This window comes from Strix aluco, chromosome 3 (genome assembly GCF_031877795.1).
Source record: "Strix aluco isolate bStrAlu1 chromosome 3, bStrAlu1.hap1, whole genome shotgun sequence".
NCBI classification, from domain to species: domain Eukaryota; kingdom Metazoa; phylum Chordata; class Aves; order Strigiformes; family Strigidae; genus Strix; species Strix aluco.
The window spans coordinates 40323949-40344822 of record NC_133933.1 but is presented as its reverse complement, the minus strand read 5'-3'; the positions used below and the strand labels follow the sequence as shown (position 1 = coordinate 40344822).

Sequence of the window (20874 nt, the reverse complement as noted above, 5' to 3'; positions counted from 1 at the left end):
TAATCAGGAATTCACGAGTGGAGTATGTACTGTGGCTTCATTTTTTCTTTATTCCCCAAGTCTTAAACTTGTTTTCTTTTCAAGGCCACATTGATCCAGTTTGAGAACAAAGGAGTGAACACTGAGTTGACACATATTCTTGGCTCAGTCACTTTTAGTCTTTCACACTGACTCAAGTCAAGGCAAAGCCTTCCCCTTCTTGAAAAGATTTTCATGCACACTTCATTTTTTTAACACAGTATTGTCTTATATACAGATTATATCATCCTTCCTGCCTTCACCCTTCTGAAGGAAATTTTAATTTGCCTCTTGGTCTTTCTTCTTTTTCCCTGTTTTTTAATGAAAGGGTAGAATTTGAATTTTACATTGGTTGGCTGCGCAGTAGATTTCTTGACCATGGTACGTCACTTTGAAACCACCACTGTCATGCTCTGAGTAGTGGCTAGAAGTCGTCTTTGACTACCATCTGTATGTGTGCATTCTAATCCAAGTGGTATGTGAGTTTGGCAGGACTCAAGGCAAGAAGCTCATTTAAGAAACTAAAAACAACCACCAAAAAAAAAAATTAGTGTTGCTTCCCCGTAGGAGTGGTAAATGCCATTCAGTGGGTGGGATAATGTTAAGCAACTGAAACTATTTCAGTCACAGAAGGAGACAAGATTTGATATCCGGCTATGTTGCCGAAGTGTTAGAATGCCAGCTTTGAGAACTGTTCTTCTGAGGGGATTTATGGTACAACCCTTGTGACTGAGTGGAGTTTAGGCTTGGATTGCTGGCCATACCCTTGGTTTCTGTATCAGCTATTGGCATATCAATTTGCAAGGAAGCATATATATGTTAAAGCATTTAGTATTGGCTTTGAAGCAAAACATACTTCTCAAACCTTAGCTATAGGAAATTCCTTGCTTTTCTTTCATGCTTGAGGACTTCAGTTCTGTGGAGTAAAATCCTAATTTCATAATTAATAAGTTGGCTTCAGAATTCCTTTAACTTTCCATAGCAGTTCTAACTAGACTTTGTTCTAAGTCTAGCACCACCTTAACAATATCTGTTGTTGACTGCTGTTGTCAGCATTGGATGTTTTTTCTAATGCAAATAAACTTTCAGACACTGACCTGGAAGAAGGGCAGCCTGCAGGTAAAGAAAGAGTAAATGTGAGCAAATCTTTTTCTATACGTTTCAGTGTGCTTGCTAGTATTTGTTTTACAGCAAATGTCACAGAAATGCCCCTTAATTCAACAGATTTTTGTAGCTAAATAATGTTAACTAAAAATCAGCAGCATGCAGAAATGTTTGTGTATAGCAGAACAAACTGAAAATTGTTACAACTTTCAGAAACCACTTAATTACAATTACATAGGTTTCATTTCAAGTAGGTTAAAATGATTACATGGCTAAACAAAGTACTATTACAGTATTAGTACTAACGCTTTCATCTCTTCCTCCCCGATAACATTTTAAGAGGATATAAAATATTTTTTGAAGTGTTGAAATATCTCACACCAGCTGTCTTTACAAAAACCCAAACAACCTCTCATGCAGCATGCTTAAGCGAGCTTGTAAATAGCATGCATGAGCCTGAATCAATTAGATTTTTTTTAAACCTCTTTGTTATACTGATGTAAGGAAAGAACACCTTATTTATGAGTAATCCATTTATATAAAAAAATAGCAACGTACACTGTACCCAGCCAGTTCTCTGTGGCATCTGTAATTTGAGGCAGTTTCCTTTAAAGTGTTTGACTGTTTTATTTCTTCCCTGCAAATTCCTTTTCCTCCAAATACTGAGCAGTCTATGGAAGTAAATCTAGAAGAAAACATTTGCCTCTTATGATAATGAAACTGTAGCTAAAACAAAGCGTAGAGGGGGGAAAAAACCACTCCAGTCTGCCTCACTTATGCAGAGGTTTCCTGTTCCATCGTATCCAGATTTTGTAGTATCTGTATAGGAAGAGAATGTCTAGAGGTGTCTTCAGATCATCTCACTGCAGGGGTAATGCAACCTCAAGGAAATATTAAAAGAAACTCCTAGGAGTGCAGAAACATCACTTGGCTAGGACTTTTTTGATATTTCATATGAAAATAACTAGTCATGATAGTATAAAATTTATTTTCTAGTCAAACCTTAAGACTGTGGCCAAACTTTGTATAGAACCTTGAACCAAAATTTCAGAGGCTGATGGAAAAAGATACTAAAGTTCCAATTCAAAAATAAAATAAAAATATTTTTAAAAACCCAAGAATGGGCCAATGTATGATTTAAATAATGATGTTAATATAGTATAGATGCCAAAATGCTGAGAATCTGAGAGGAGTATGTTTCCCTTGTCACTTAGAAATAGCCCAAATTAGATTGCTGTTAGAACAGACAACAGCAGCTGTGTGTCAGCAGCTTGGGAAAAAAATCCTTTCTCATCACTTGATTCACCATTTTTTAACAAGGGAAGGCTTTTAGAAATTAGATACAGCTATAGAAAAATCTTGGAAAGTAAGAGAAATGTCCAAGAATCAAATCAGGTCAAAATAGTGTGTTATACTGGAGGTACCTCAGCTCAGCCAAAGACTATGCACCAGTCTTCAGCTGGTAAGGAAAGCATCAGGAAACCTAACTTTTATTATATTATCATCCAATGTAGTACTGTATAATATACGGTTTACACAGAGAGCTGTAGAAATGTACTTGAAACAACTGCATAAGCACTAAATAGCATTAGGACTAAAGGATTTTTAACAGAATTACCAAATATGAGCTTTTAAATCAATTGAGTAATTAGAAAAAGAAATCCCAATATACATGTTGGCAATGGAAACATCATGGGAAACTTGGGTAGGTGAAACAGGAAAACATTTAGCTACTTGAAATTTGAGAATCTAATATTAGCTGTCTGTCTGTTCTACAGTCAATGGAGAAATCAGCATCTGTAGAGTGTGATTCATTTCACTTCAGGCACTTATTTTACAATGAATTGAATCACTCCCTACATTTATCTATATTTTTCCATGGACTCTGAAGGAAGCATAGCCAGTTAGCTAGATTAAAGGCCTTAATTTTACATGGTTAAAGTTAGATAAGGTGGATCATGTGCTTATTAAGATTACATATATGATTGCACCCTTCCTTGTGCTTTATAGCAAGGTCATGCTCTATGGCTTGTATCAGAAGTACAAGGTAATGGCAGATAAACAACTATTTTCATCAGTTTTTATAAGAGAGAGCATTCTCTCTTCCAAGCCATTGAAAAGGAAAGGTTATGTTAAACTGACTGTGGAAGGGCAGAGCTTACACATGTTGCTGTATGAAAGTAAAAGCTACGATATAAAATCTTGGACAGCATTAAAGTTGATGAAGGTTTTTCTGTTAAATACTTTCTGGCACTCTGGCCCATCTTTACAAACATACCATGTAAGTATAAATTATTATTATTTTTGTGAAACAAACCAATTACAGGTGCCAGACAGTATAGTGATCTCACCATGGTCGGTTCATGGGTGTTTAAAATCATTGCTACAAAATATATTGCTGTGCACCAGTACATACAGCTGTGTGAAGAGATTCCACCGGGGAAATGAACTTCCTGTCTTGCTATTCAGAATGTTCACATAAAAAACATTAGTCACTTGAAATACCTTTGTGAAACTTTGAAAATGCTTGTAAAGTGAACAATTTGTTGGGTTTGGCTCTTTTTCATTCAGAAAATTACACAGCTGGTAAAAGTGCGTAGAAATACAGCAGATACTCATAAAAATGCATATGTGGAAAGTCTGACCTATCTATTCTTCATCATCTATCTTATGCCAGTTAACTGTAGTTCTAAGTAGTTACCTGAGAAACTTGAATTTGCATTGTCTGCATTTGCAGGGAGGTAATGTGCCAGGAAGCATAAGCAAACAAAAACTCAGCAGTTGTCTTCATCCATCTAACTTTACACTCTGTCCTCAAGAGTGGCTGTGAGAAGATACTTAAAGATGAATAATAACAGAGCAAGCATGTGTTGCTCCCTTCTCCCTAATACTTTCCCAGCCTCTAAACAGTGATTTCCTGAGCCTAATCTGTTTGCATGGCAGCTGTCAATGGATCTCTCAAATATTTGTTGTCTTCCATTGAGCACATGTAAATTTCTTGCATTGGTAGTATCCTTTGGTAAAGGTGTCTGTTTACATATTTTGTGTCTGCTGTTCAAAAAAAACCTCCTCCAGGTAGTTTTGGTTGCCAGTAGCTTCATTTAGTGACTCTCTTATTTCTGAACAGTTTCAAAAACCTCTACAATGTCCCTCTTTGTTTAGTCCTAGCCTAATCAGACATTCCTTTTGTAGAAGTTGTTACGTTTCTGTAAGCATAAAACATCATTATTCATCATCATAAAAAACCAATCGTTCTATCTGTTTCTGACATTTTTCCAATACTGAATTACTGCTTTTGAAAGGAAAGGTGCACAACAGAACATACTATTCATGGGTGGACAAACAAAGGCTTTATGTCATATTTTGTGTAGGCTTTATTGATTTGTATACTCCGTGTAGTATGCCCTTGCACATTATTCTGTATTACTTTCCTAATTAATTACTCAGTTTTTGATTTGCCTTTTTAACAGTTGCCTAGTACTGAGCTAATGTTTTTGCGCAGCTGCAGTGCTAAAGAGTTGCTCCTGAATAGAAATGGTCAGATCGGAGCCTAAAATGTTTTGTGAAACTAGGACTGTGTTTCCTATTGTGCATTGCTTGGCATTTTTATTTTATTATCCTTTTGCTCTATCCTGTAAGGTCTTTCTGCAGCTCCTTATTGTCTATTCACATCCTTACCTCAAAGAATGTCATATCATTTGCAAGTTTTCTCACCTCACTATACATTTTCCTGTTCCAGTTTATTAATATTACAGCATACAGATCACAGCACAAAACCTATGCAGGATTACAATGGTGACCTTCTCCATTGGAATGGCTGACTATTTCTCTCATACCATTTCCTATCTTTTAATCAGTTACGGACATTTGCCAAGACATTCCCTTTTATCTCATGAATGCTCAGTTTCTTTGAAAGTCTTTCTTGGTGACGGACTTCTGAAAAAACCATAGAGAGATCCAAGGTGATTTCATCAACCAGCTTAGGTATATCATCATGCTAGTTAAACTTTCCAAAAGCCCCCAACAGATTTGTAATGCAGGATTTTTATTTTTTTCTGGTTGCCTGACTGACTCTCCCCATACGCATTGTATTTGTCCAGGTATTTCTAGTTCTTCTGTTCATTATATAGTCTCTCCTTACCTGCAACAGATATTATGCTTACAAGCCAGTAGTTACACCGGTCCCGTGACACCACTTTTAAAGGCTGGCATCATTTTTGCTGCTCTCTTGTCTTCAGGTACTGAGGAAGTTTTAAATGAGGACTTATATGCTGCTTTTAGAGTCTCAGCTATTTCATCTCAAAACTCACTTTAAACATTTTTTTCTGAATACTGTTTGGTCCTGTTAATTTTTTAGTGTGTAACCTCTTTTGCAGTTTCTTAATTTCAGAAAGATTTTTCTCTCCTGTCATTCTCTCCCTTACCCAAACAGCCTCTTTTGTGGGAATTTTACTATGTTCTTCTACAGTAAATGCTAATGCAATGAATTTGTATAGCTTCTCTGCAGTGGCTTTTATACCAGGGCTGTCATTTGATCTTATAGACTCCCACAATTGTTCACGCTGTATTGGAGGAAGGATTTAGTACTGGTCTTGACTCTTTTGGCTAGTTGCTCCTTAAACATTTTTTTTGACTCCTTAATTATATTTTTAGAGATATTTCATTATTATTTAATACTTCAGAGTTTTTTGATCCTTTCTGTATACTGCATTTTAATACAACTTAATCTATTTGAAGAACACTGATTTATTTTTAATAGGTTTTAACAACGTTTGTTAACATTTGTCAACTTTCTAAATCAGTTCTTGAAACAGAAATGTTTAGTCATAATCCAAAAAGGAATACTTTGGAATGATTGCTATTAATTCCACTGTTACAAAGATTATAGCTTATTAAGTCTCAAACTATATAACTAGTTAGTTAAACTGGATGCCTTATCCATTAGGCTGCCAATGTAGAGCTGATAAATCAGATTAAATAACTGGTTGTAAATTGTAAGCTATTGGCAATTAGCTTTTGCTGATTTACTAGAAAATACTTTTTCTCTGCTGCAGAGTAGATCTTACTCTAAGGCTCTGTTTTATCTGTGTAAAGAATGTCTTGTTTCTATTGTTTTCTTTCCCCCTTCTATTTCATTCAACTCCCTAATATAGGGTTCAAGAATGGACAGAAAATACCTTGCAAAGCTGAATGATGCAATGATTAGTGACTTCTCTTCATATTGTTAGGAAAAGATGCCTGATCATAGATCCTAAATTCCAATCTGATTTCAGCTCCTGAAATTCTTTGGGGTGAACTGCTTAACCTGTCCTTGAAATCAGAACAAATACAGGCATAGAAGTGAAATGTTTGTAAAGTACTGGGACGAGAGTTGACACAGTCATTCAAAATGCTTAAAACCAAGCTACAATTCTACTCCAGGTTTGGATTCAGTTTATTTTAAAATATAGCTTTAAATTTTATTTGATTTAGTATAGAAAATCTGTAAAGCAATTTCATTTTTCTCTTCTCTTTCAAGCTTTGTATGACTGTACTTATGTGTCTGAAAGCATTGTACATGAATCTGGCAGAAATTGAAATTAAAGACCTATTTTAGCACTGCTTTGATCTAGAAGAACTAAATCTGTATGCTTCAAAAAGCTGTGGCACATCTATCTCGAGTAAGGAGAGGATTAATCCTTTCTGCTTGAATCAATGTATCTTTAGGATGCTGTAAAATAAGTTCCAATTTTGTCAAAATTTAACTGTCCTTTGATTTACTCATGCTTTTCAAAAGTTGTGATCATGTCACTTAACATTCTGTTGCCTAGCTGCTGTGGTGTTCTTGTTGTAATATTTGAAGTTTTCTTGCTGCCTTTTTTACTTTTTTTTCCCCGTAGATAGAGGAGAAACTTGTTATTTTTCACGTGAAGTCACATTTGTATTAGTGACTAGTGTTTAATGACTTCAGTTGACTATCTCAGGCTAAGTATTTCTGCTAGCAGCTGACATTTGACAAGGAAAAAAGTAACTGAAGCAGAGAAATTCTTTATTACTTTCCTGTTATCATGAAAATTTTTCTCAAGGAAGAAAAAAACCCAGTAATATATACGACAGAATTGTTTCCAAGCAGTATTGCCTAAAACCTCAAAAAAAAAGCCCATCATTAACATTGTGGGGTTTTTTTCTGTGGGAAGATGGGGAGGAAATGCATTACTGTAATAGTTAATATACTTTTCTTTTGTTCAGCTGGTCTCTTAACCAAAATTTAGAACCACACAAGTTAAATCAGGAAGGAGGAATAATAGTTAGCTTTCCTTATTGACAGAGTCCAACTTTATTGAACATAAAGAGAATAAAAAGTGATATCAAGGTCTTCATTTGCCTTTTGAAGCCCTTTCACATCAGTACTCTACCGAAAGCATAGATGGTATTTCCTTGTGGTCATGCTCTTACAGCTTGCTTAAGCTGCCAGGTGTTATGAAACATCAGCATAAGTGGTATAAAGTGTGTGTGGAACCTCCATCATGGGAATTCTTTAGGAATAGACTGGATAAACATTTGTCTGAAGTTACAGAGGTTTGTAGAGCAGGAAGAAGAGTTGGAAGATCTCTCAAGCTTTCTTCCACTGTAGAAATTGTTGTCCTTCAGCTACTCAGGTCATGTTCCTCCCTACAATAATATGTGCAAATCTTTTTTTAAAAAAATTCTGGTCAGTAATGCCCTTCCCCTTTCACCCACCTGCCCGATTTGCCTTATGAGGTGCCTGTGTTATTAAAGAATAAAACTAGTTGGTTGATTAATCAGAGAGGTAAAAAAAACCCTTTTCATGAAACCTTGAACCTTAAAGAACTGCAGTTATGTAATTTCAGTTCAGGTTTAAGCAACCTACTTATGTTTATGTCAGTTCACACAGATGTTTGCACTTGCACATAGATCTCTGCAGTTTTAAAAAATATGTACATTTTATTCTTTTGGCTTATGTTGCTGTGAATAATCATAAGCTCTAAACCTGGTAAGCTTTTAGATTCATTATGTAACTTATATAACAGTTTTAGATGTCACCATTTTAATAAATTGAGAGAGTAGCTCCCACATGCCACTTACTTTTTGTGGTAGCTCTCTTTTTTAAAAAATACATTTGGAAAATTCACTGCACACACTGACAATTTTGTTTACTTTGGTGGGGTTTTGTAGTCATGTGTTGTCATTGTACCCAGCCCTCAGAAGTTTTGGGGTAAGTTTGGTAAGAAAGCATCAAGAAAAGCACTATTACAGAGTAGATCTTCTAAGTTACAAAAGAAGAGGGGAAAGGGGATCTTATCTCCTAATAGAAGTAGGAAATTGAATCTCAGATGGGGGTGTAACTATGCTTTTGCTCTGTCTCTCAGACTACCTGTATTTGGCTGCAGTCCTTTGAACAAATGCCATTTGCACTGGCAGAGTAGAATTTGTTTCAAACTCATCCCTTAATTTCCTGAATGTTTCATCTATACTCATTCCTAGGCTGCTCTAGTTTGGTGAATATTCGTGGTTCCTAAAGAATAGCCATTTTAGAAATGCTGAAGCAGTGCTCTCCAGAGAGAACTTTTTCTTCCTATGTTTGTTGGGGTTTTTTTTCTCTGTTACCCCATGTAACGGGGGTGGAATTTGGAAGAGACCCATGCCATCAGGAAGGAGGCTTGGCATTCTGCTACACAGATAATAATTCTAATTCTTTTTGTGGGCATCCAAAGATAAAGAGTTAAGAGTGCTTGAATAGCATCCATTTTTCTTTTTCCTATCTTGAGTGCTTTGCTGCTTAGAGTTATTTTATTATGTCTTAATACTTTATCATGTCTCTTCTTTAGAGGGAAAAAACAAAACACATCAGGCACTCTGGCCTTTTTTCACATCTGGCAGATAAGCAAGTGAGGGGGAGATAACTTAAAGGTAAAAAGCAATATAGTATAAGAAAGCTTCAAAATGCATCTTGCTATGACTTGGTAGAATTTACAAAAAGAAAATCAATGTGTTTTACCTTTTCTGTCTTGACCATTTTAGACTGTAAGCACTTGAAGGCAGACGAAGGTTCTCTACTGAAAAGCAGATTCTTTCTTCATTTGGGATATTCAGTCACTGTAAATAAACTGCAAACTAATGCATTTCTCAAACTTTTTTCTCTGTGCTGTCTCCTTTCAACTCTCACAGCTATTGTATAGTCTCATTAAGTATACTCAGTGTGGTGGTTTAGCCCCTGCCGGGGTCTGAGACCAAGTGGCCGCTGCCCCTCCCCCACAAAGAGAGTGAAATACAAAGCCCCGGGGCTGAGATAAGGAGAGGTTTAATACAACAGTGCAACAGCAACACAACAAACAACAACAATAACAATAACAGTAACAGTAATAACAATGAACAGAGCAAGATATCTACCAATACAGCAGTGACAACAGAGCGATGGCATAACACACATGTTAACCAACTCTCTCGGGCTAATGGCGCCAGGCGTGACGTCAGCATGGTATATGAATAACCATATATGAATAACCCGGCTAGAACTTCCCCCCCCACTGCTGGGGAAACTTAACCCTGTCCTGGCTAAACCAGAACACTCAGGTATGAAGAAAGTCTAAACTCATTAGCCACATCTTTTAGTTGTTCCTTGGAGCCTACAGTATGTCCTGGATACAGCATAAATGTTACATTTGTTGTTATTCAGGAAAAAAAAAAGAAACTAAATTTTTTGACTGAGATTAAGGGGAAAAAAATTTACAAAAAAGAAAAACAACAAATCCTTCTGTGTTCTACATGACGTAGGTGGAATACGATGGCAAGAGATCAGTGTTGTGATAGCCGGTAACACGCACAATATAGAGAGAAATTTTTAAGTACAATGTAAAAAAAGTCACCTTATTTCTAGCTTTCGGTAAGAAATAGACTCTGTTCTTCCTTTTATTAGCAAAACAAAAGGCTGAAAAACAGAAACGGTAAGTATCATGAAATGAAAATTTAATGAAATTGTTGAGTTTGGAAGGGGACTTCTAAAGATCTAGTCCCACTTCCCTGCTTGAAACAATCAACTAGAGCAGGTTGTTTACAACCATGTCCATTTGGCCTTAAATATCTCTGGGTAACTCCTTCCTGTGCTTTACCACCCTCACATTAATAAAGGTTTTGCTTACTTTTTTAAATGGAAATTTCTGGATTTCAGTTTGTGTCCATTGTTTCTTGCCCTTTCATTGGGCACCACTGAGAAGTCTGGTTCTGTCTTGTTTACTCCCTGCCATCAGATATTTATACACATTGATAAGATCCCCCTGAGCCTTCTCTTCTCCAGGTTAAACTATCCCAGCTTTCTCACCCCTCTCTTTGTATGTCAGATGCTCCACTCTTAACAATCTTTGTGGCCCTTTGCTGGGCTTGGTCCAGTATGTTCACATCTCTCTTGACCTCAGGAGCCCAGAGCTGGTGACAGCACTCTAGGTGTGGTCTCACCAGTGCTGAGTAGAGGGGAAGGATCACCTCCCTCGACCTGCTGGCAACGCTCTTCCTAATGTGACCCAGGAGGTTTTGGATGACTTTGCCACAAGGGCACATTGCTGGCTTATGTTCAACTTGGTTTTCATCAGGACCCCAGGTCCTTTTCTGCCAAGCTCATTTTCTGCCAGGCTCATTACCTGATGGTCTGCCTGCAACCTGTACTGGTGCCTGGGGCTATTCCTTGCCAACTGCAAGACTTTGCATCATGTCCTGTCATCAAGGTCATTAATGAAGATGTTAAACATTGTTTGATCCCTAGTCACTGGCCTCCAGCTGGACTTCATGCTGCTCATCATAATCCTTTGAGACTGGCAGTTCATCTGTTTTTCAGTCCACCATGCTGTGCATTTACCTGGCCCATAGTTCATCATTTTGACTATGAGAATGTTATGGCAGACTATGTTAAGTGCCTTTCCAAAGTCAAGATGAAGTCCACCAATCTAGTCATCTCATCATGGAAGGCTATCTTGTTAATCAAGCATCATTTCTTCTACCTAAGTGCATGCAGACTACTTTGTCACCTTTGTCACAGATTGGTTGATGTCGGAAGGGACTGCTAGAGATCATCTTGTCCAAGTCCCTGCTTAAGCAAGGTCAGGACTTGGCATTTCCCTTCACAGAACTGCATAGGTTCCTGTCAGCCTGTTTCTCCAGCTTGTCAAGATCTCTTTGGGTGGTAGCAAAGCCTGCAAAGCTGCTCCTCCCAATTTTGTGCCGTCAGCAAACATGCTGAGGGTATACTGCTCCATCACCCAGATTCTTAATAAAGATGTTGAACAGTATTGGACTTTGTATTGACCCCTGGGGTACATCACTAGTTACTGGCTTCCAACTAGACTGTACTGCTGATCACAACCCCCTGGGCCTACCAGTTCAGCCAGTTTTCAGTCTAGCTGCTGTCTGCTCATCAGCTACTTCATGATGATGTTATGGGAGAGAGTGCTGAAACTAGACAATGTCCACTGCTCTCTGCAAATCTGCCACACCAGTCATTTCATCATAGAGGTTATCAAGTTGGTCAAGCGTGACTTCCCTTTGATGAATCTGTACTGACCGTTCCCTTCATGTGTTAAGAAATGGCTTCAAGGAGGACTTGCTTCATATTGTTTCCAAGGAATGAGATGAGGCGAACCTGCATCTTCCTTTTCACTCCCAATGAAGATAGGAGTGAAATTTTCTTTCTGTCAGTCCTCAGAAGCCTCTCTTGATCAGGATGACCTTTCAAAGATAATTGAGTTTTCAACAGACAGCCTCTGTTCTGTACCTTGTTCTTGTGGCTAGTAACAAGGTCTTAATCAAAGTATTGACTGTTATTTCTGCAATGGTAATTTTATCATATGTACAAAGAAGAATTAACAAAACAGGAAGAAGAAAGACTGGGGCAAAGTCTTGTCTCTGAAGTAAGGCATGTAATGTAGGGAGCATAATTTCAATCTGTGACCTATCATCATAATTCATATACTATCTTTGCAATTTTAACCTACAATATGAAGCTTGCTGCAATGTTTAAGGAATAGTGTGATGAATTTAAGCTTATGTATATAGCCAGTATATAGGTTTGGTGATGATCCCTACTCTGTGGTATGATATAGCATATATTTTCACTTGGTATCTTTTGTTTTCACAGGAAGCTTGAACTGTAGCCTTGTTGCTCTTTGTGCCTCTTGGAGGTATCTCTTGTAGTATATTTGTAAATGTTGGTTGGGTATTGTCTAAGGAGAGCATCCATCCATGTAGAGTTGTAAGCCCAGTTTCTTTATCATCTCCGTAAATATGTCCAACCGTGAACAAAATAATTTTAATTCTCATCTCTGTGTATTCTTCTGGTATTCTCCCTTTATATATCACAAGCTAGGGGTAATGCAGGTTAGTGAGAGATGGAGCCTGTGGTCATGTTCTTGAGTGACTAAAAAGAGGGTGTGTGTTTGAGATTACCCTTCAGCACTTCTTGAGCGTGAGTGGTTTTTTGCTTTGCAGAATCTGTGTTCAATTAGTCATAGAATTTTAACTGAAAACAGACCTCTGTAAAAATAGAGAATGGATTTAAAACTGTTTAGGATTTGTAAAGTTGTTATTCACATAAGCTTAAACTGAGTAAGACATTTCAATTTAGAATGGTGTTGGAAAGGTGCTGCTAAAATACCTTGGTCCTCTAAATGGTTCTTTTTTTCTGTGACTGCTCCTAGGTCTAGGCTGCCTTCTGCACATACCATACTCCCATTTGTCATTGTAACAGTTTTCCAGAATGTCCTTTAGATTTCTGCAAGTTTGAAAAATGTGTTCTGCATAGTGGTATTCTAAAGATTAAATCAGCATTGTTGTTTGTTTTTTTCTTTACAGTATAGACTTCCAAAAGAACAATCCAATACACAAATTAACTGAAGAGGAACTTCTGGCTTTTACTTCAGTAAGTAACTTATCTGGACTTCTTAGTAAACACGTTTTCACTTAAATATTAAGTTAAGTACCAAGCAGTAACCTGTCAATTGCATTAATCATGAAACTGTAAACCAAATTTGTTTTAGTAGTCGGTTGTTTCATTGACTTTTCCTTATTTCAAGATGCTGGAGTTCAATCCAGTTTTCAGCCATCATCATGCAGGATAAGCTTGACATCTAAAAAATTCAATTTCACCAGAAAACATGCACAAAACATTTTATATGTGTTTGTTTTAGTTTTTATTAACTATATGAATTATAATGTAATATTAAACTATGCATTTTTACAACAAACTCTTCCTATGGCACTAGTGTTGAAAGTGCTCTTCTTTGAACAGTGTTTAAGTGTAGTTCAAAAGGAATTTCAGCTTTATTCTGTCAGATTTTTTCAGTCTATGTATCAGATGTTCTGCTTAGACATGTTTCTTCCCAGTTCAGTGGCTGATTTGCTGTAGGAAATTCTGTAACTTCCAAAATTCTAACTCATTATTTTTTCAATGTAATTTTTTTTACTCAATACAAAACACAATTTGCTTCCTTCCTCGATCTTTTCTGCTTTTGTGCGTTTTTCAACAGTAGTTTATATGGGGAGGTGAAGGAGGAAAGGCCAGTGATTATACTGCCATTTTTGCTTACTTTCCACAGTGTTAGACTTCAGCTTTGGTGCAGTAAAGAGGGCTTGCTTTCCTACCCAAGCCTTGTAGTCTGAGACCCTTTTGCTCTAATAGTGCCATCTGAAAAAGTAAATTCTTGTTTAGAGTTTGCAGATAGGATCTCAGCAAAAATCCCTTGGATTTCAATTAAGCTAGAATTTTGTCACTGACACTTGTAGTTATGTGAAAGGACTGTGGACAGTAATCTAAGGTTGCCTATGGTGATGTTTAGTTGGGTTTTTTTGTGGTGGTAAAAGGAAGTTCAATCTGTAAAAAAAGAAAATCCTGATCTTTTTGTTAGATAGATAAATGTAAAATAGGTTGGTTTTAATGTTTGTTTAGGTCCCTGTACTAATACAGTATGTGTAAGATCTGCATGAGGGAGCTGAGTGAATCACTGTAAACTAGTTTGGTTTATGTAGGTTTTCAATTTGTTGCTACAATGACCTTAGTGCTTTTTCACAGTACAGTTTCTGATGCATTTTGTTTTGAACTGCAGGGGTTTTTTTGTTTTTCTAAAGGTGGGAATAGAGGGCAGGAAAAAATTGAAATGCAGAAAAAATGAGACTGTCCATTCTCGCTTCATATTGCAGTAATTGAAGTACCCAATAAGGATATTAAAGAACGATGACAATTAGAGGAGGTGAAAAAACTCACAGAAAGAGTAAATATGTACAAAGCAAGGAAATGCACACAGAAAAAGTCATAGGAATGAAAAAAACTGGTGAACTGAGTACTACAAGCTTTTTAAATAAATGGTGAAACTATTAAAGTATAACTTTTTTGCAAAAATATTAATGCAAATGTGTGAAATTTCAAGACATGCATATAATTTCATTAAAACAAACCCTGCTATTTTTGTTGTTAAAATAATATATTTTAAATTGAGAGAGTTTTCTGTGAAAACTCAGAATTTTGCTTTTCATATTTTATTTCCCAGCAAACTCCCTGGACTATTTTTTTGTATACTCGCTGCTTCAGTCTTCCCACTACCCATTATTGTTTGCATAATTCTTGGGTGGAAAAGCAGCCATTACATACCTGAATCTTGAAATAACTTCTCCATGTATCCTATCCTTTTAATATTAAAGGGAGTGATATTGTGATAACAGAACATCTTTAACAAGATTGGCCCTACTCCTGTAATGGTGTACTTTCCAGAATAATGAATGTAAGAGTCGGGTTTAGCTGTTTTAACACTGGAGTTTTCAAACATTTAAACACTCTTTGGGTTTTATAGCAGAGGAGAAAAAGCCAAGATAGCACATATACTAGGCAAGAAAGATAATCAGCTTTACTGTCATCTTTTATCTGACATTGCTTGACAGATCATACTACCTGTTAGCTGAGGTGGTGTGTGAATTCTTCATAACGATGAGAAAATTGAACTGCATTTTTCTGCCATCTAGTGGCTGATTCCTCAAAAATCACAGGACAGCTGATGAACTTAAATATTCATTGCAGTGACTGTGGGGAGCTTATGTTTTCATTCATTTATTCATTTATCTTTTTATAGAACTTCAAAGTCAGCTACAGCTTGCTTCACCCTTGTAAGATCAGCAACCACTCTCAGGATAGATCTCCAGAGAAATACAGCTGAAAGATATGTGTAGGCTTTCCTATCATTTTGCACTCTGACTAGCAGAAAAGAATCATCTATAGCAGGAATGCCAACGAACAGGAATATAGATATTGCTAGTAGTGCAGAATTCAGTGGACAGCAGTGACTTAAAGAAGTAGCTGGTAGCCTAAAAATTAGAGGAAATAAGAAATTTCAATATCAGAATAGTGTTCCTTTTAAACTTTTGCCTAATGTTCCCAAGTTAACTGGATGTAGGGATGTAATTCAATCTTGCCATTTTTTTCTCTTTTGATCTTGACCTATGCTGTCAAGACACAAACAAGTACAATTCTAAATCTTTCATGGAAACTGAAAGCAGGAGTCAGCTATTATGTAAGTCAGCTTATGTAAATTCTTTTCAATAAAAGCATCTTTTGTGGAGTTTGTACCTGAACCTAGAATTATGGGTAGTTACTGCAGAATTTAATGATAAAATCTCTGAGCTCTTTTGCATCTTAGCTCTGAGTCACCAAGGCAAGTAAATCCATCTCTGTGCTCCCTGGCAGTAGGGATGTTCTGTATGAATGTTAACACAGCCTTGGTTCTTATGGTGTCTGCTAGCTGAGTAAATAAGTGGCACTGCAAATGTTATCACTTGTATTTAAGCTATTTACCAAGCTTTGGTACTACTAGTGAAACAGGCAAATGAGCACTATATTAATGCTGCTCTAGTGATTTCTTTAGCATCATTTAAACTGCTATATGTGTGTGTGTGTGTGTGTGAGCAGGCATCTTCTCAGCCTACATGTGGATTCCTAAATCTGCAGGCTGGTTAGATGGTTGTCATGCATTCATCTGATATCTGCTGAAATTTATGTTTCCTGAAGAAAGGAGAGTGTTTCAAGATATCTTAGGAAACTTGAGAATTTGTAAGCCCTTTTTAATAGATCAGTGAATTGTCAAGAGATCCTCTTGCTTTGGACATTGCAAAACAAGTGTATGTGACCTGCAATTTCTCTCTAGCAGAGAGAATTATGGTCCAGGTAGTATGAGAGGGAAAAGATGTTCAAAGTGAACTCAAGTAGATGATGTGGTCCTGCCTCTTACTAGGTGTAGTTTGGCAAACAGGCATTCTAAACTTCCCTTTATATCTGTAGAAGTTGAAAATTAATAGCTCTGTAAGAGAGAGGGGTATGTTTTAAACAACATAGCTTACAGTCCTAAAAATAACACTTGTTGAGTCACTATTAGTCACTTCTTGGTGACTGCAGTCAAACACAAAAGGATTGCTGCTTTTCATTTACTGAAGTCACTTGGGGAATAGTTGCTGTTGTCCTGAAAGTACTAGCTTTTGTAACTAAGACTTACTTTTAGTATTGCTAATTTTTGAAGCAAGGTGTAGGGGTGTATCAAATCCTGTGTTCTTGTGTATGTAGTCTCATGGGCTGGGATAGCTCTTTTTGGTACAATAATTTGGACTTCAATGCTTGAGGTGTTCTAGTCAGATCTGTTCTCCTATCATCAGCATTTCAATTTTAAAGCTGTTAATCTGTAGGTGAAATTACACACATTTGATTTTCATTTTTTTTCTGCTTATACTTAAATTGTTGGTTTGATATCTTTTTGTGAGAAGTAGTTTACATGCACAAGAATAAACACAATTAAACATTTGATTTTAAGGGGAATTAAATATTCTTTTTCTCACACATAATGGTTTATGGTTTTATTCTATTATGGTAAGCACTATGTTTTATTCTATTATGGTAAGCACTTGGACTGCTAAGAAAGCTAAGATCATATTTAGAAATCAAATATCACACAAGCTGCTTCAGAGACACAGTTATGCATATTGTATTTGGCAAACTTTCTGATTTAGCTATCTGAGTATTGCATTTAAAAGCCATTTTTGAGAGGGACAGTAAACCAGTAATGAAGCCCAGTGCTTCTCTGTTAGAATTACTGGTTTCTTCCTTATAATAAAATTTTTCCCCAGAGCTTTCTGTATTGGAAGTAGAAAGTATATGATGCAAGAAACCAAAGAACTAACTCAGTATTGCTTTCACATTGAGGTTTTGTAGCTTAGTTTACTCCCAGTTCCCCAAGTTAGTTCTACAATGCGTAAATATACTTCATTATCCTATCTTTAATGTATTGTTTTTAATGTAAAAATACAAATGTGAAATCTGCTGGGTTTTATATTGGACAGCAGTTTTTCCCTAGAAGTTCATAAGTACATCACTGACCTCTGTATATCAGTAGCCCAAATACTTTTTCAGGAAAAAAAAAATCTTTCTCGTAAATGAACAAAAGTGAGGTCTTCAAAATTGTTTCTATTAAATATTTGCTGTTTGTGTTATTTTGAATAGGTAACGCAGTTAAGACAATCTCCAAAGAGGAGATTAAATTAACAACACTGTTATATAAATGTGCAGGATAGTTCAGTATATTTTTTAAAAGAACTTTTGTAAAATTACATTTAAAGCTTTATAGAAGATGTCAGTCGTGAACATAAACTTTAGAACAGGAAACTAAGTCTTTCTGAAATGTAAAGGAGTTCCAGGAACATATGAAAGCTCTTACGTAAGAACTGGTAAATCTTCCTTTATGTTTTAATTTTAAAGTTACGCAGTTCTTGCAGGAAAATAGGGCAAGGATTAAATACTGGATGGTGTTGCATTTTTCTCTTACAAAAGAAAAAAACTTTTTTTTAAAAAAAAACCCTGATAAGATTAGACTCCGCAACACAAATTCTTACAACTTCATAGAAAGCTTATACTATAGCTTGTAGTTTACATGCTGGGGAGGCAATTCAGTGTTTCATAGTCTGATAGGACACTTAAACAGAATACCCAGGGTTAAGGAGCTGCAGCTGGTCCTTAACATTACCCCTTCCATCTGTCCTAGACCTCACTTTGTCCAGGAGAAACGGGCTTATTAGTGTTTTATGTTCAAGGGACTTTGAGTGGTAGCAACAGTATTAAGGGGACTGAGGAGAAAAACTAACCAGAAACTGTGGAAGAGAAGCCTCCTGCTTTGTGCTTCCCCCATATTTGTATCCTTTGGAATCCATAGAAGATGAGAAAGGAAAGAAAAGGGACAGTGGAAAATTTAGTCGCGTTGGTTTGTTATACTCCTAAAACTTCTATCATTTTTGGAGAGTAGAGCAGTTGATTTCTTTATGAAGTGGTGAAAACTGGGAAAGGAAGCTCTGGCAGCTATTCTGTCTATCGACACTTTGAGCAGGTGAGGATATCTTCCTTAAAAAGAGAAAAAAGGTGTAATAGCTTTTATTTTGCTCAGAGTACAAAACTTCAAAATTATTTGCCATCTTCTAATAAAAATACCTGATCATTCTGAAATTGTTCAAATAATGCCATGAAGGATACCAAGGTCTGATCAAGGACTTGGAGAATGTGGAGGGAGTCTGTCAAAATCCAAGGAATACTGTTTTCCAAAGCTGGACCAGATAGGAGTGCTTTATATCTTCCGTTTTTTCCACTGTGTTGAGCTACTGATTCCATAAGAGACTGTTTTTACTAAGGAATTTGAGAATGGTTGAACAGATTATTTTTTTTTGGAGGTGGGCATTTATTGAGTGTAATAGAAACGGATGTTGTATGATGCCTTTGAAAGTCACAGCAAAGAATTATAGTGCGCATTTTATTGAGTGTGTGTGTGTGTATATATGCATATATGAATACTTTTTCTGCTTTTTACTGTAGGATGGGCGCTTTGGGAAGAGAGATTGGAAGGTGGCAATGGGAATGCTTTGTTTTTCTCTCATCTTTTGTATGGCATTTGTGATATTAACATGGAACTAGGGAGCAATCAATTCACGGCATATATATATATTGAATGTTAAGCCTTCCTATCATAATCTCTATAAAACTAACATGCCAATTTGGTTTCTAAAGAGAAGTTGTTTATATAACTTAAAAGCAGTGCATTTTTCTCTGCTGAGAAAATGGCTGCAGTTTTCTTTGTTTTATAACCAGCAAGAGTATTGAAAAGCTCATTAAGAGTGCCATGTGTCTCTACTGCTGTAACTTTCGTGGCTTTATAAAAAGTCTCTTTCACTTCTTTTCTAAGCTGTGTTGCCCATTTTGAATAGCCTCTGTTGGTTACAAGATTATAACACTGCAAAGACTTTCTCTCAGCAAAGCCCTGCTAGTACTATAAGACTTTTTTTTTTTTTAAGTAAATGAATTCAAAGATGCTTTTTTTTTTTTTTTCCTTTCTTGTTTTTTCTTCTAAGCACTTTTATTCAGAAGTCTGAATCATTTTCCAGGAATGTCAGGATCTAAACACTTGCTGCTAATTTGATGCATGTATGCTTTCTGGCCCATCACACATTACTGGGAAATCAGATTGAGCATAGCAACAGAGAAACTGCCTCTTTCTGCTGGACCATCATGTGTAAAGACTCAACTAGATTTCTTGGAAGCTTATTCACAAAGTTTCTGGTGCTTATATTTACAATGCATTGTGGATAGGAAATTAACCTAATGTTGTCAGTTATTTTTGCTGCTGTTGTATGCGTTTAGATGTTTTAGTGTAAAGTAACTTGGTTCTGTAGTACATGTGTTGCAGGGCAGGGGGGAAGCTTGCATTCCATTCCGAAACTGGGATTAAGTAACAGTCTGTTTGAAGTTGTTTTATTTTACAAAGTATCAGATTTCAACATAATTGACACTTTTATCCCTTTCAACTTTGTTCTCCTCTGTGGTCTGCATTCTTCCCTGAGTACATGGGATCCACAGCTCTGCTTGCATCATATTTTACAGGAGATGATTCCTGATTTATTGTGTGCCTTTCTGAGCAGAAAGAAATTTGGGATAGCTTTTCCTTTCTAGAATAGTTTGCTCTTTCGTATAATCAGTACAGAATTACTCAAGTGATAGATTTTAGTGGCGTCACTGAAATCTCAGTAGTAAGAGAACATGAAAATCTTGTTTAAATATTAATAGATTATTTGCTTGTCTAAGGGTTTGAGAAGTTAAGCAGGCAAATTTGATGACAGTTAGTAACATTTTTTCCCACAGCAGCCTTTCTTCTCCCCTCCTCCTTCCTCTTTATCTATCAGCAGCTCACTTTTTTTTTTCCTAGCAACCTCTCTGACAGTCAGTTGACATGTCACAGGCTTCCCTTCCCCCTCTTGTGTCCTTCACCAGTTATAATTTACTTGAGCAAGAAAGATTTCATTGCAACAAGAAGATGAAATTAAACCCCCTGTTCAACAAAATGCTGTCTGAGGTATCATCTGAAGGAAATAAGACATTCTCACTGCTGTGTAGTACTTAGTATTTCCTTTTTGACAGTATTCTGATGATCAGTTCAATTCATATGTTATCAGTACTAGCAGTCACTGTTTTTGCGATTTGTATTATACTGAGCTGACAGTTTGGCTGGGGAGGGGACAGATGAACTAAACAAGGGGTAAATCCAAGTCTCCCTTTTTTTTCAAAGTAAACTTACATTTTTGTTCTTTTACTGTATGTGAGGAAGAATTATTCTTAAAGTTCATTTAGCTGTCATAATGCCTTGCCCTCATCTCCTCTGCCTAGTTTTAGTATTGTCCATTTGGTTTTTTTCCTAACCCAAC

At 36.5% G+C, this 20874-nt stretch overlaps 1 protein-coding gene across 1 annotated transcript in view; it reads left to right on the top strand.

The window, feature by feature from the left end:
* TTC27 (tetratricopeptide repeat domain 27) overlaps positions 1 to 20874 on the top strand; it is a 138055-nt gene that overhangs the window by 37506 nt on the left and 79675 nt on the right. Inside the window, exon 9 of the mRNA XM_074818246.1 lies at positions 12961 to 13027. Coding sequence (XP_074674347.1) covers positions 12961 to 13027 — 67 coding nt within the window. The remainder of the gene's footprint in view (positions 1 to 12960; positions 13028 to 20874) is intronic.